General features: G+C 48.3%; 1 protein-coding gene across 1 annotated transcript; it reads left to right on the top strand.

Annotated features, from left to right (window-relative positions):
* Positions 1-4,008: 4,008 nt before the first annotated feature.
* LOC146027198 (olfactory receptor 1C1-like) lies at positions 4,009-4,950 on the top strand. Its single transcript, XM_083158155.1, has one exon. The coding sequence runs from the start codon at positions 4,009-4,011 to the stop codon at positions 4,948-4,950; it is 942 nt and encodes a 313-aa protein (XP_083014281.1).
* The last annotated feature ends 12,547 nt before the right edge of the window (positions 4,951-17,497 follow it).

The raw sequence follows: 17,497 nt of genomic DNA, 5'->3' as shown, positions 1-17,497 counted from the left end.
CTTAGCGCACCCTGATTCTTTGTATTTCTATCTGTCCTGGGTTCCAGCTAACAGGGGACCTTCAGAGGTGCTGCTTTGGGCTATTAGGGCGCGGTGTTAGGTACCTTTTGCCTTTTCATATATATATCTCTTATATATTTAGCCAGATCTGTCACTCAACCCCTGTGGAGAACGTTCCTGTGTAAAACAGTTTCACTTTCATGTGTCTGACGTTCCACCCCCTTGACATCACCTCCCCCCGCCCAGCCAGGGCTACAGTACACGCCCACCATCCACCATTACTCCACAGCCACCATCCACCATTACTCCTGCACATCCCTACCCTCTGCCAGGACCCCCGCGACCCCCCTCCCGCGATTCGCGGGACCCCCCGCGACCCCCCCCTCCCGCGATTTGCGGGACCCCCCCGCGACCCCCCCTCCCGCGATTCGCGGGACCCCCGCGACCCCCCCCTCCCGCGATTCGCGGGACCCCCGCGACCCCCCCCCTCCCGCGATTCGCGGGACCCCCGCGACCCCCCCCCCCGCGATTCGCGGGACCCCCGCGACCCCCCCTCCCGCGATTCGCGGGACCCCCGCGACCCCCCCTCCCGCGAATCGCGGGACCCCCGCGACCCCCCCCTCCCGCGATTCGCGGGACCCCCGCGACCCCCCCCTCCCGCGATTCGCGGGACCCCCGCGACCCCCCCTCCCGCCATTCGCGGGACCCCCGCGACCCCCCCTCCCGCGATTCGCGGGACCCCCGCGACCCCCCCTCCCGCCATTCGCAGGACCCCGCACCCCCCCTCCCGCGATTCGCGGGACCCCCGCTTTCAACCCTCCCGCGACCCCCCCCCTCCCGCGAATCGCGGGACCCCGCGACCCCCCTCCCGCGATTCGCGAGACCCCCGCGACCCCCCCTCCCGCGATTCGCGGGACCCCCGTGACCCCCCCTCCCGCCATTCGCGGGACCCCCGTGACCCCCCCTCCCGCCATTCGCAGGACCCCGCACCCCCCCTCCCGCCATTCGCGGGACCCCCGCTTTCCACCCTCCCGCGAGTCGCGGGACCCCCCCTCCCGCGATTCGCGGGACCCCCCCTCCCGCGATTCGCGGGACCCCCGCAACCCCCCTCCCGCAATTCGCGAGACCCCCGCGACCACCACGGTATCCGGACTATTGTTAGACAGCACTTACATCGACAGCCATTACATCGACACCATTAGTTCGACACCTCAATAGGTCGACATGGTTTTAGGTCGACATACCATTAGGTCGACATGTTATGTCGACAGCTCATTAGGTCGACAGCTCATTAGGTCGACATGTTTTTAGGTCGACACTGCCATTAGGTCGACAGTGTCTATGTCGACAGTCAAAAGGTCGACAGTCAAAAGGTCGACATGGGTTTTTTCACTGTTTATTGAGCCGACATGTGCCGACAGGCGGTATTTCATGCCCTACTATCCACTAGGGCGTGGTGGGAGAATAAAATAGTGTGCCCGAAGCATAGCGAGCGGCTGCGGTACACTTCAAACTGTGTCCATGTCGACTGTGTCGACATTTCGGCCAAAAACAGTAAAAAAACCCATGTCGCCCTTTTGACTGTCGACATAGACACTGTCGACCTAATGGCAGTGTCGACCTAATGAGCTGTCGACATAATGACATGTCGACCTAATGGTATGTCGACCTAAAACCATGTCGACCTATTGAGCTGTCGAACTAATGGTGTTGATGTAATGGCTGTCGATGTAAGTGCTGTCTAATATCCGTCCCAGACCCGACCACCCCCTCCCGCGATTCGCTGTACCTCCGCAACGACCCCCTCCCGCGAAACGCGGGACCCCAGCGACCCCTCCCTCCCGCGAGCCCCCTCCCGCGATTCGCAGGACCCCTGCATCCTCCCCTCCCGCGATTCGCGGAACCCCTGCGACCCCCCCTCCCGGCATTAAAAGGACCCCCCGCGACCCCCCCTTCCCGCGATTCACGGCAACCCCCCCCCCCACTGTGATTTGCGACCCCCCTCCTGCAATTTGCGCCGCCCCCTCCCGCGATTCACGGAACCCCCCGTAGCACCCCCCTCGGCACTTCTCGCGATTTGCGACCGCCCCCTAATTCACACATTCGGGGACCCCACCTCCCGCGATTCATGCCCCCCTCACGCAATTCACGGCACCCCCCACACCCCCCTTCCTGCGATTCGCAACCCCCCATGACCCCCCCTCCCGCGATTCACGAAACCCCCCGTAGCGCCCCCCTCCCACGATTTGCGGGCCCCCTCGGCACCTCTCGCGATTTGCGACCGCCCCGTAATTCACACATTCGGGGACCCCCCCTCCCGCGATTCATGCCCCCCTCACGCAATTCACGGCACCCCCCATACCCCCCTTCCTGCGATTCGGAACACCCCACGACCCCCCCTCCCGCGATTCATGCCCCCTCCCGCAATTCACGGACCCCCGCACCACCCCCCTGCGCCCACCCTCCCTTGATTCACGCCCCCCTCATGCAATTCACGGCAACCCCCCACACCCCCCCTCCTGCGATTCGCAGCCACCCCACGACCCCCGCCTCCTGCGATTCATGACCCCTCCCGTGATTCACAGACCCCCGCACCACCCCCCCTTGACTCACGGCACCCCACGCGCCCCTCCCGCAATTCACGGACCTCCGCAACCCCCCCTCCCGCAATTCACTAACCCCGACAACCCCCCTCCCGCAATTTGCGGACCCCCCTTCCCACGATTCAAGCCCCCCCGCGCCCCCGCCCACGATTTGCGGACCCCCGCCCCCTCCCGCTAACCGCGGATCCCCACACACCACCCCCCCTCCCGCAATTTGCAGACCCCCCAGACCCCCTTCCGGCAATTCCACCCCCCAGCGGACCACCGCGGCCCCCGCTCCCGCATTTCACGTACCCCCGTGACAATGGGGGATCCTGTACCACCACAAGCAGGTACCGCCCCTAGGTGGGAAATCCGGCCCTGGCTGCCGCACTGCAGGTTTCCCCACTGCCCTCTGCACCAGCGCCACAACTTTTATCAATGTCTTGCCCACATACCACTATTATACAGCCTCCTGCTCTCATGCACGCTCACTCCCTCCCAGTGGGAGGAGACGCTCACCCACTGCCGGGAGCTGCATACTGTCCCCCACCCTCCTCCAATTCTAGGGATGCCCATCGACCATCAATGATTTTCAAATAATCGATGGTTTATGGCCGATGTTGAATACTTTTGCCATCAATGTGGGAGGACACTGCCCTGCCTCCTGTTCTCCTGCCCCGTAACTTCCGCCAGTGGAGACCCGCTCACCCTGTGTTGCCCACATTCCCCTATCATGCTTTACCGCCCAGCCTCCTGCTCTCATGCACCCTAACTCCCACCCAGTCGGAGGAGACACTGACTCCTGTATTTCTGTGCTGCCACGCTGGACCCTCACCCACTGGCAGAAGCTGCACAGTGTCCACCACCCTCTTTAGTCCCCCGTATGCCCACACACCCCTATCACTACCCAGCTTCCTGCTCTCCTGAACCGTAACTTCCACCACTGGGTAATCGCTGACGCTGTGTTGCCCACATACCCCTATCATGCCTCATATCCCAGCCTCCTGCTCTCATGCACCCTAACTCCCACCCAGTAGGAGGAGACACTGACTCAGGGCCACCGTCCGGTACTCCTGTGCTGCCATGCTGGACCCTCACCCACTGCCAGAAGCTGCAATACAGGGCATCTTTCATACAATTCTAACCATATTTCTCACAATACAAATGTTCACAAATTAAGGGGCGTAGCCCCTTACGCCGGTGTGAAGAGCGCCCGTAGGGCGCGATGAATCACCTAGTATATATATATATATATATATATATATGTATATATATATATATATATATATTGTAATTTGCAACAGGAAGCCATTAATATATTTGATATAATGAATGTAGCATGGTATGATCTTCTCCCTTTACTGACCCCATCAGGTGACTCTGTGACGCTTCTGCTGCGGCTGATCCTGAGCCTGGAGGTGGAATGACGGAATATCTCATAAACTGCACAGTACAGAGAGACTTTCACCTCCTGGCATTCTCCATCTCTGCAGGACATCAGCTTCTGCTCTTCATTGGGATCCTGGTGATGTATTTACTGACATTGCTGGGGAACCTGATTATCACCAGTCTTATATATCTGACCCCACAGCTCCACACCCCTATGTACTATTTCCTGTGTAACCTCTCACTGCAGGACATCGTCTACGTCTCCAGCGTCCTTCCAAAATTTCTGTCTATCCTGATAACAGGGGACACCAGAATTGCCTTCCCAGCATGCATCACTCAGATGTTCTTCTTTCTATATTGCATTGTGGAGGGTTTTTTACTCCTAACATCTATGGCGTATGACCGCTATGTGGCCATCTGTAACCCTCTGCACTATACAACCATTATGAACAATAATGTGTGCATTATGCTTATTTCCATTCCCTCGCTTGTCTGCTTTTTTAATTCATTAATCTATGTATTTCTGATTTATAATTCATCATTCTGCAACTCCCAAAACATTAGTCATTTCTACTGTGATCTGAAACCCATGATATCACTCTCTAGTAGTGACGTCACAGGCATTAGGTTGTTGCTATTTATAGAAAATATATTTTTGGGACTTATGCCCTTTTTGCTGATATTAATTTCATATTCATGTTTAATTTGTACAGTCATAAAGATCCGCAGCTCAGCAGGCAGAGGAAAGGCATTCTCCAGCTGCTCCTCCCATCTCACCGTTGTATTATTATTCTGTGGGACGTCACTCATTTCCTACATGGTACCAGAGTCGCAGGTGTCTCCTGAACAAGACAAATTTCTCTCCTTGCTGTACACCGCAGTGGTACCGATGCTAAACCCTCTAGTTTATACTCTGAGGAACAAACAGGTCCTGACAGCCATGGACAATGTGCTGAAAAGATACTTTAATTTTTAAATGTTATTTCAGATTTCAGGGTCATTTCTTGGCAGTATTCTAGATGAATGTACATGGGCATGCACCTCTATGAGCATGAGGTCATTGCGATTGATGAGACTTTGGTTGGGACAGAGACTTTACTCTGAGCAGATCCTCCTCAGATGTCTGATATGAAAGGCCTTCCCCATATAAGTTGTGTATTGATTATTGTTTGATTGATATTCATGAATTGCATGTTGATTTGCACCAATAAATTCTATTTTCATATTTTAACTTTGTACTGTGTATCAAAGGATTGCAAACGTGAAAAGGGATTAATATTGGCGTAACCGACAGGATGTCATTTAGTAAATTGAACTGAAAGCTTTGATGGTTTTGGTGCAGTGTTAATATCTTTTTGGTAACTCATTGATATGCACATTATATGCAAATGTGATAAATTGCATTTTTTAGAAAATCAGTAATGTAAGAAAAAAATTCAAATAGGTGTGATACAGAAACTGCTGACAGATGTACGGTATGATGGGGCCATCTGAGCATATTGCTTATCAACAGTGTGCTAGTTTGGTCAGGGACAGCTGAGTTAAAGTATCAATTGAAATGTGATTCAGACCCGCCCGTTGTAGGCCAAATTTGGTCCCGTCCGATGGTGGGGGTCTGTGCATGTGTGAATATGCACATCTGCAAACCACCTGTCTGAGCTGTCCGCCCCTGCCCCCCGCAATGAATGGCCCAGCGAGTTTGTAACTCACCGAGGCCATGCATATGCAGACTAGCAAACATCGGAACAGGTCCAAATTTTCCCTGTTCCAAATGAACCAGAATCAGGCCCATACTCCATATGGGGGTCAAGGATATTGCTATAGTAAGTATATTATCTCTCCCGTGTATTATCTCTCCTGTGTATTTATGCCCTGAGGATGGGGGCAACCTCAAAAGCGCTTGGTGCTTTAATACACCGTTATTCATGTATTTCTGATTGAGTCTTTTTCTTTATGTTTTTTAGTGCCGTCCCCCCGCTGGAGTATAAATGTATATATATATATATATATATATATATATATATATATATATATATATATATATATAGTAACGGGTAGATTGGCGGCACTCACGGCGTAAAGAATGAAAACACGCTACAACAGAGTGAAGCTTAACGTTTCAATTCGTAAATAGAATTTTCATCAGAAGCAATTGTTACATGATATGAGAGGGTTTAAATACCTGATCCAGGGAGGTGCTCAGCCAATCGTCCTATGTTCCAACTTCCACCGGCGTCCACGTGCAGTGTCAGACGCCGCCTGATGACGTCACGGGCAGTAGCCGGTTGCTAAGCGACGGATCATGCTGCCTGCGTGCTGCCGTGTAGTGCGTGCTTCCGCAAGTAGCCTGGGTCAATCAGACTGGTTGAGACATGTCACATGGCCCGCAATGTTGTAGTTGGTTGTCAGGGGAACGATCTGCCGGGGAAATAAATATATACATATACAAGTCCAGAAAGGAGCATCACTACCTCAGCGATTTCTCAGTGTCGGTGCCATCCAAATCCCCTCGGGGACAAATACACTCTGCCAGACCGCGGCACTCGGTTTGAAGAAGAGTCAGAGAGACCAATATTCCGTTATCAACGTTTCGAACTTTTATTAGTTCGTCATCAGGATACATATATATATATATATATATATATATATATAAAGCAGGATACCGGCACTCCCTCGCAATCAGCTCCAACTGCGCCCGGTGCCTTCCTTACCTTGCTGGCAGCAAGGAAAATACACAAGTAGAGGCTGGCGGCACTCGTCGGCGACTTATCAATAAAGACACAAGAGACTCGTGTTCTATCAACGTTTCAAAGGTATGTTCACCTTTTTCATCAGGATAACAGTTTACAAATGAGGTTCTTACCTTTATACATTGCATACACCCCCGTGCTCAAACGCCTCAATCCCGCCAGACGCAGGAAGGATGACGACACAAATCAGTGACAAAACCACCACCAATAAGCATACAACTCAATGAAAGACTACAAATACGGAAGCCTAGAAAGGACATAAAAGCAGAAAATGTGTTTAAATCATAGTGCATTAAAATTCGACATAACAGATATCCTTGGTTATAATGCAATTAATACAATTAATAGAACAAATTCTATGAGCAACAATACACACTAATACACAATAACTTTATCATCAGAATTGTGTCAACTTTATAGACGTGGATTAATTTAGAGAAAGCATTGCAGACCTAATTGTTCATTAAGCCCTTTAGGGGCTAATGTCTCCAACTGGTATATCCATTTGGACTCCAGTTCAAGCAATTTGCGTCCTCTATCTGATCCCTTAGAGGGATCAATTAGAGGGATCAGCCGATCAACCGGTGGCCAAACATTTTTTACAAATGTCCCACAACTTGTCAGCACTGAAATACCTCATTATAGATCAGATTCCAGAACAAGTTAGAGGGGGAGATAGAGGACGCAAATTGCTCCAACTGGAGTCCAAATGGATATACCAGTTGGAGACATTAGCCCCTAAAGGGCTTAATGAACAATTAGGTCTGCAATGCTTTCTCTAAATTGATCCACGCCTATAAAGTTGACACAATTCTGATGATAAAGTTATTGTGTATTAGTGTGTATTGTTGCTCATAGAATTTGTTCTATTAATTGCATTATAACCAAGGATATCTGTTATGTCTAATTTTAATGCACTATGACTCAAGCGCATTTTCTGCTTTTATGTCCTTTCTAGGCTTCCGTATTTGTAGTCTTTCATTGAGTTGTATGCCTATTGGTGGTGGTTTTGTCACTGATTTGTAACGTCATCCTTCCTGCGTCTGGCGGGATTGAGGCGTTTGAGCACGGGGGTGTATGCAATGTATAAAGGTAAGAACCTCATTTGTAAACTGTTATCCTGATGAAAAAGGTGAATATACCTTTCAAACGTTGATAGAACAACAGTCTCTTGTGTCTTTATTGACAAGTCGCTGACGAGTGCCGCCAGCCTCTACTTGTATGTATATATATGTATGTGTGTGTATATATATGTATATATATATATATATATATACATATACATATACATATAGAAACAAGAGGCGGATTCCCCAATCTGCACCCAAGTATCCAACTCTGATGGATCCCCTGTTAGACGGGACCCAAAATTTAGAGATGAACAAAAGGGGGGATACAGAGTGTGCTTATGACAGATCAATATGCATATCATAAAAAATATGTATTAGTAAAAAGTTTTACCTTTATGGTATAATATTTATATACAAAGAGTAAATACAAACACAAATAAATACAATTCAGTTTGAATCCTGTGTGTGGTTCATTCACAGCTTACGATCAAAACATATGAATCAGGCCCAACTCTTTTCGTCAACTAGGTGACTTCATCAGGGGTGAATAGTAGTTTCAAATTAATGATACTAATAAGATGTCAATATAGGTATACCCATAAGGGTAAGTAGAAACTTATCCTTCTTAGGAGTTAGTTTTTTGTTTTCAAAACATTTTTATTGAAGCAAAGGCATAGCTGTTAAACAATGAACAATGGCAGGTACAGTACGGAATCAAAATAGCAATTCAACATTAAATCAAAAAGTGCTGGGTTGCAAAATATTTCCATTTTGTTAAATTGCACATAATGGGTAATATGATTCAAGAATAAAATGACAAGTCAACGTTAAATCAAATAGAATTAAATTACAAGTTATTTCACTTTTGTTAGATGGTTAGTAGGGTGGCCAATCCCGGGATCGGGATCGGCGGGATCCCGGGATTTGGCCTCAAAAAGTGCGGGATTTCAATCCCGGGATTGGAATATCCAATCCCGGGATTTCGGGATTAGACTGCGCATGCGCAGTCTAATGCCGGGCAGCGTCTGAGCACTCGCTCAGACGCTGCCCGGCTCCCGAATCCTGACCTCTGCGTGCGGCCAGCGTAGCATGACAGTAGAGGTCACGCTGCGCAGCCTTCTCCTGTGCCCGCCCCCTCTATGTCTCCTCCGCACGCGCGCCCGCCCGCCTCCTTTCCGGCCTGCCCTGCCTCTTCGTTCCGGCCTGCCCTGCCTGCTAAGAAGGAGGTGCACGAGCCTGGAGGCACCGTGCACCTCTGAACCCACTCCCGGCCGGCCGTCCGCTAATGTAAGTAAATGTGCGGGTAGGCCGGTGTGGGGGTGGTTATCCACAAATATGCAGCACCGCACAGATAGGGATGCCAATCCCGGGAATCCCGGGATGAGCATTTTTCAATCCCGGATCCTGGGATTGAAAAAATGCCCCGGGATTGGCATCCCTAATGGTTAGTAAAAGAAATCAGATCAATTACATAAATGTATTAAGTTGACTGTCAAACACACAATAAACTATGCATTGCTTCTAAACCTCTTATTTTCCAACTTTTCCAACCCTAAGAAGAAGGAAACAGGGATTGTGTTAACAATCCGTGTCCGGGAAATTCACTGATAATTTGTAGTAAGTGCTAAGCTATATTGTGTATGTCAGGAAAACAGATTTAGTGGGTGTCCAACTATTGCAATCCAGTTGCCATAGGGTCCACTATGGCAGGGATGTAAAATACAGTCATATGAAATTTGCGTCACAAACTAAATAAACAAAAACTGGAGAAAATACATTTTATTTATCTTTTAAAGGATGTATCCAGGCACATAGTCAGGTGTCAGAAGTGTGTCCGATGACCAGGAGTCATAATAATGTAGACTAAAAATTCACTCATGTTGCCGCCCCTATGGAGGCAGAGGGTAGACACAGAACTCGGTTAATGGGGGTTAAAGATTGAGGACTGTGCCAAACGGGTTTGTATACACCATCTGTGACCAATTCTATCAGTAGGATACAATACGGATTTGTTTCTAAGTGAGCCTCCCACTCATTCTGTATCATTTGCATTGCTAGAGTGTCTTTGGGGAATGAGAACGGAGAGCTATGTAGAGTAGAACTGATTACATCATCCCTGACTGTCCCAATTTGGGGAATAAAATAGGGAGTTATCCCCGGAGAAACTTCCCACCTGTCATGCACCTTAAGTGTTGCTGATGTGTGTCTATGAGTCACGGGGTGAGTGAGAGCCATAGAATTATCCGAAGTGTCATCATCAGTGGTATATATATGATCAACGACATAAAGGTTGTTGGTGTCAAAGAAAGTTTGAACGCAAACCGGTATATCTACCCCAATATTACCATCTTTTAGAGGAGCCGGGTCTCCAGTAAGAAGCTGAGTAATCTGACAGATTTTCTGTTCAAGGTAGGGCAGTAAGATTTTCGATAATTCAACCGCCACTTGAGTTTCAAACTCAATGGGATCCAGGGTTACGGCTCGGGGGCACCCACATGGTCCAACACCTCAGATGATAATCTCCGGGGTGCCCAGGATCTCCAGTGCAGATGGTGTACAGACCTCTGGTGCAGGCGGGGGAGGGGGCACACCAGGTGTAAGAGAAGCTCTGGACGTAGACTACAGGAAGGAACGCTCCCTCCCACCTCAGCAGGTCCAGCCGACACCTAGATCCCGCTCAGCCCAGCCCCGTCCAGCAGCGTTAGAAAAGGAGATGCCGGCATCCACCAGGATATGAGTCTTCTCCAGGAGGAATGTGATGTTGAGGGTACGGCTGGGGAGGACAGGCAGACCAACATCAGGATGGAGCCCTGGGGGACAGCAGGGAGGGTCTCACAGCAGCACCACCGGCGGTGTCCTCCAAGAGGTCCCAACTCTCCAGCACTAGTAAGTGGTTTAGGAAGGTCTTGCCCGATGTGGGGGATGCACCGCTGGGATGCAGCAGTCCTTGCTAAAATGCGGCCGCTCTAGGTGCTCCGCCCACCGGAAGTCTCAGGAGTTAGTTTAAACAAGCATCCAGTGTGAAATCCAAAATAGGTCAACGAGACTGTGAATCTCAATCAATAGCTGATTTAGACAGCCCAGCAATAAGTTCTTAAATGTTTAGACAACCACAAAGGAAATAGAGGTCCTATGTAGGTGCGCTTCCTTTGGGATCTAAGGCTGGAATCTTTCCAGCCTTGGATCCCAAAGGAAGCGCACCTACAGTACAGAGGACCTATTTTGGATTTCACACTGGATGCTTGTTTAATCTAACTCCTAAGAAGGATACGTTTCTACTTACCCTTATGGGTATACCTATATTGACATCTTATTAGTATCATTCATTTGAAACTACTGTTCGCCCCTGATGAAGTCACCTAGTTGACGAAACGCGTTAGGCCTGATTCATATGTTTTGATCATAAGCTGTGAATGAACCACACACAGGATTCAAACTGAATTGTATTTATTTTTGTTTGTTTTTACTCTTTGTATATAAATATTATACCATAAAGGTAAAACTTTTTACTAATAAATATTTTTTATGATATGAATATTGATCTATCATTAGCGCACTCTGTATCCCCCCCTTTTGTTCATATATATAAAAAGCTATAAATCAGGCCCCTTGACTCCTGCATTATGTTCTACTTTACGCTGTCTGAGCACTGTTATCACAATGGACGTACAGCAGCAGCAGCACAGGGAGAGCTACACAGGGAATTGACAAAGATTTATTATGTTAACAAAAAATAAAAATAAAACGTTCAGCATTAATTGTTGTAGGAGAATTGTAATAAATGTATCTGCAGAGGACAATCCCTGCGGTATAATCACAGTGCTATATCAGGGTTGCCGACCCTCCCGGAATTTGCGGGAGTCTCCCGAAAATCGGGTCCTTCCTCCCGGCCCCCGGAAGGGTGGGCAACCCTCCCGGAATCAGGGGGACCCCCACTGAGCCCCCCGATCGCGGCATTTATATGCTGCAATCCGCGGGTCTCAGGTGAGGAGGCGGAGCTAAAACGGCACAATCGTGACGTTTTTGCCCCGCCCCCTCCATGGATATCAGTTATTTAGTCTATTTCCCGTAATGGGGGCGGGGCTTAATGACGTCCCTGTTAAGCCCCGCCCCCAAAAATCGTAATGAAAGCTTCCTCTCTGGGCTTCTCCCGGAGAGGATTTTCTGAAAGTCGGCAACCCTGTGCTATATACATCCTCCATCCACTGTAGCTGGGTGACAGGGAGAGACCTGAGTAATGTGCTGTCACCATGATCTGACATTTCCCAGTCACACACAGGACTTGTACTGGATGTAGGACGGGTTTATCCTGGTAAATCACAGGTGTAGCTGTCACGTGTACAGTGCAGTATGGATATGTCATATGTATTATATTATATCTCCACAGTTATTGTATATAACTTATGCACTATGCAGCAGAGTTTATATTATATTTTCTGGCTAAAGAATATGGTATGTTATGATTATAATCTTTTTTTTTTAAACAGCCTAATGCAATATTAAATATTATATAGCTGGGGATCTGCAGGTAACACAGTGGCAGGTATTCAATGCGGTGGGCGAGTGGCGACAGGGAGCAGAGCTTCCTGCTCGCTGTCACCACTCACCCTGTCAGTATTCAAAGCAGCCCCCTCATACGCCAATTTCCCCTCGCTCCATTTTTTGAGCGAGGGGGAATTGGCGTATGCGGCTCCAGAAGCGGCGAGACTCGCGGCTAAATACAGCGAGTTTTCTGCATTAGCTGCGGGTCTCGCTGTTTTGGGGAATTCTCGCCGTCCTGTGGCGGTGAGGATTTCCCCAGAACATTGAATAGAGCGAGCGGCCGGCGGGGGGGGGTTAAACAGCGAGGATCGCTGTTTTTCTGCAATCCTCGCTGTTTAACCCCCTCGCCGGCCACCTTGAATACCGGCCAGTGTCACTGTCTGTTATATGATGTTACAGACAGGACAGTACAGAGCCTGGTTTATACATCACTAATATACCTCACTGATGTGTTCTGCTGCTAACCAGTATATACCTGTATCTATGTTATCATCTGTCAGACTCTACTGTATATTACACTCACACACAGCACACACTGTAGCTGGGGATCTGCAGGTAACACCGTGTCAGTGTCTGTTATATGAGGTTACAGATAGGGCAGTACAGAGCCTGGTTTATACATCACTACTATACCACACTGATATGTGTTCTCATGCTGACCACTATATACCTGTATATATGTTATCATCTGTCAGATTCTATATTACACTCACACACAACACACACTGTAACTGGGGATCTGCAGGTAACAGTGTCAGTGTCTGTTATATGAGGTTACAGACAGGACAGTACAGAGCCTGGTTTAACCATCACTACTATACCTCACTGACGTGTTCTGCTGCTGACCAGTATATACCTGTATATACAGTATGTGAGAATCTGCCAAACTCTATATTACACTCACACGCAGTGCACACTGTAGCTGGTGATCTGCAGGTAACACAGTGTCAGTGTCTGTTATATGATGTTACAGACAGGACAGTACAGAGCCGGGTTTATACATCACTACTATACCTCACTGACATGTGTTCTCATGCTGACCACTATATACAGTACTGTACCTGTATATAGTCAAAGTCCATATTACACAAAAAAAGGAGAAAAAAAAGAGTTGACCGTTATGGATGCATATGCGTTTAAAAATTAAACTTTAATACTTATACATTAAAAATAGTTACATACTGTAGGCAAGTGTGACATAAAAAGAAGGTAAAAGAAGGGAAGCAATTTTTACTACATCGATTTTTACTATTTCTTCAAGATTGCTTAACAGGTTTCCCTGAATGGTCCCATGCGTACACAGTGGTCAACAGTAATGCGCGGTCCCACAGTGGCGCTAATGCCCAGCTGAATAGACACTGCACGCGAGAATATTGTGACTACATGCGGGCTGTTGCTAGGGACGGCCACCGACATCGCGATTATGATTAATTAAATTTTCTTAGTCAACATTGTCCAGTGACCATTAAGGGCTTGCTGGCTCCTAGCAACTTATCTCCCACAATGCTCAGCAACCATTCAGCCAGTGATAATGGCTTAAATCGCCCACTCATATATAAAACTGTAGCTCAGCCATTGGTGATACATACAGTGTTTGCAAACAATTCCAACTTTATTTATCAGGAACAGATCAGCAGGCGTCCCTTCTGGGATATAGGAAGAAATCGGAAGTTTATACAATACACATGTTTTTACAGCTTCCAAATTCAGCTTGCATTAATTATTTAAATGCATATTTGGCTACTTGACCCTTTCCATGAGGGAGAAAATGCTCTGTTCCTGGACTTCCCTGGTAATGTATGATTGCCAGCACCTGTGGGGAGCTGGGTAATTGCTGAGAAAGGTGTTTCACCACAGGTGATGGCAATCATACATTACCAGGGAAGTCCAGGAGCAGAACATTTTCTCCCTGAAGGAGCGGGTCAGGTACAGTAGGTAAGTATGTTTCCATGACATATTCACCAACCTAACATAACATGCACATTACTATTATATACACCAAAAAGGAAGGTGACTGTCCCTGTGCTCTGCTTCCCCTAGTGCCAGCGCCTGCGCAGTTAGTGCTGTTCTCCGGCCAACCCCGCTGACCGCACTGCCCTCCAGCAGTGCAGTCTGTAGCCCTGAACCCACTGCAAATCTGCCCGACGTTAATACATAGGGCAGCATTGCATCCCTTATAGCCTATGGGGGATGTGGCCACGACTGGGGCAAGAGGTATCGCAGCAGGGATCGGAGATTCCTGCTGCGGTACCTCCTACAATCATTCTAGTGATGCTTAATATTTGCAGCTAACCCACGAAAACGGGTGTTTTCAGGAAATTAGCCACAAATATATGATAAATGGACCCTATGTGTCAGCTGCACCTACTTCACCTATGGGTGGCTTTCCCCATACCACATCTGAACCACAGGTAGCACCTATTGATTGGTCCATAGACAGTACAATGTTGGCTATACAGCACCCCACAACTTCGGTGGGAACAGATACTTCCCACACAAGATTTGCTGTGAAATGTTTAACGCTACCCAACTGCTCATTTTGCAGTTATATGCTTAAACTGGCTCATTCCTGTTGCCAAGCCCTCCGGTACAGTCCAGTACAATAAAAAGAGTGAAAATACTAGTTTCTGTTGGCAACCTGGAACATTCGACGCTCATGTAACAATAAACATGCAATTTTATGTTAACATTGATACATTTATGTGACTGCCCCTTCTAAGTGATACCGTGCCTTGGACAGGTATCAAATCATCCTCAGAAAACAGGTGTATACAATGCACCACAGTTTCACATTAGTATTGGGTGCATGGTGTGTGGGTCCTGTGTCCAGAGGGTCTCACACTGTACCCCCTGCACCTATACATTATACTCACCTATCCGATAAACTAGTTTGAATTTTTTTACATTCTGTCACTAAAAGACAGCTTGGTGCCCGGCCCAGGAGATCTCAGTGCCAAGATTGTGACTAAGGAGCAGTGGTGCATGTAAAGGGTATGGCATGGTACAGCGTACCTGTAAGAAATATATTGCAGGTATGCTGTACCACTTCCTCCCAACCCGCAGCCGCTGCTTTTGCACACCGGATCATCCGGCAGAACAAAGCGATGTGACAGCTGGGCAGAGATCAGTAGGCTGCCCGGCTGTCATCTGAGCAGGTCCACAGCTATTTGAAATATTGCACTGGGTCCCCAGAAGCCACTCCTGATTGGCTGCTGGGCCGCAAGCTCCTATTGGCTGGCTACCCAGCTCGATATTTCAAATAGCCGTGGACCTGCTCAGAAGACAGCCGGGCAGTCCTCCGCTCTCTGCCCGGCTGTCACATCACTTCCATTGGGTTTGCGGCTGTCACAGTGAGCCCTTCTCCCCCATGGCAATGAGCATGAACCACCCTTGGCAGAGCATGTAATCCCCTGTAACAATGAGCATGACACCCCCTTGTCATCGAGCATGAAGCCCCAGGCTTTGAGAAAGAAACTCCCAGCAATAAGCATGTGGGTAAGTGGCACTTATGTGGCATTATATGAAATGGGCATCACCATGCAGTAGTAGTAGTCCGTAGCACATGATGTGTGGCATCGTGTGTAATTTGCATTACAGTGTGGTATAAAGTGTAAGATTCATTACAGTGTGTGGCATAATGTGGCCATGCCCCTATTGTCATGTAACCACTCGTCTAAATTAATATGACCACGCTCCCTAAACATGACTGCACGCACCTACGGCGCACCTACCACTAACAAATTATTTTTACTTGCGCCACTGCTAAGTAGTGATAACTGTTCTAAATATATTGAATATATGACTGGATCTGGGTGACATTCTCTACTTACTGACCCCATCAGGTTACTCTGTGATGTTCCTGCTACAGCTGATTCTGAGTTATAAGATACAATGTAAGAGTAATATAAAAAAAAAGTAGTAAGGCAATGAAATGTGTGTAAAAAAACTTCAGTGCGTTTATTGCTACACTGTACAAAATATGTGACAACTGTGACACAATGTACCAATATGTACAAGTGTGACAGAAGGGGAGGGTGGTGGGGGATGATTGGGGTACCAGGCTTGCCCGGGGCAGTGTGGGCAGCTAGGTGGATCAAGTCTTTTTAGTTCCTTATATCGTGTCCAATCCTGAGTATAGATCAAAGATCAAGAGTACATTGGGACGTCTGTAAGGAGAAAAATACACAGGGAGGTGGTGCAGGGGGCTGGCGTCCCGTCCCCCCGCAGTGCACCGCTCACCTGTGTCTGATGTCTGTGTGAGATCGGTCCCACGCAGTCTGTGTGCCTCTGTTGCTCCCGTCCTGACTCAGGCAGCTGTGCTGCTGTGTCCTGAGCCCGGCTCTGCGGTCCGTCTGAGGTCTGGACCACCAACTCAATGACACAGGTGAGCGGTGCACTGCGGGGGGACGGGACGCCAGCCCCCTGCACCACCTCTCTGTGTATTTTTCTCCTTACAGACGTCCCAATGTACTCTTGATCTTTGATCTATACTCAGGATTGGACACGATATAAGGAACTAAAAAGACTTGATCCACCTAGCTGCCCACACTGCCCCGGGCAAGCCTGGTACCCCAATCATCCCCCACCACCCTCCCCTTCTGTCACACTTGTACATATTGGTACATTGTGTCACAGTTGTCACATATTTTGTACAGTGTAGCAATAAACGCACTGAAGTTTTTTTTACACACATTTCATTGCCTTACTACTTTTTTTTTATATTACTCTTACATTGTATCTTATAACACACAAACGAATCACTGGGTTGCTACTCAAGTTGGTTCGGAAGGAGAGCGCAGTGTTAACCACATCCTTACTAAAGATACCCTGTGAGCTAGGACAGCTCAATACACTGCAGCCCCTTCACACAGCAGTACCTTGAGCGCTGACAAAAACCCCCAATTACTACAGCTGATTCTGAGCCTGGAGTTGGAATGAAGGAATATCTCATAAATTGCAGGTCATTGGTTGTGCATCACCCCTGCTGCAGGTCATTGGTTGTGCATCACCCCTGCTGCTGGTCATTGGTTGTGCTTCACCCCTGCTGCAGGTCATTGGTTGTACATCACCCCTGCTGCTGGTCATTGGTCGTGCTTCACCCCATTATCAAAGCAAGAATTTAAAAAATACAACTGCTTCTGCGGCTGATCCTGCAGGAGAG

The sequence above is a fragment of the Crinia signifera genome, chromosome 8 (genome assembly GCF_055691185.1).
Source record: "Crinia signifera chromosome 8, ASM5569118v1, whole genome shotgun sequence".
Lineage (NCBI taxonomy): Eukaryota > Metazoa > Chordata > Amphibia > Anura > Myobatrachidae > Crinia > Crinia signifera.
Note: the sequence above shows the minus strand (reverse complement) of the source record. Positions and strands in the feature narration are given on the sequence as shown.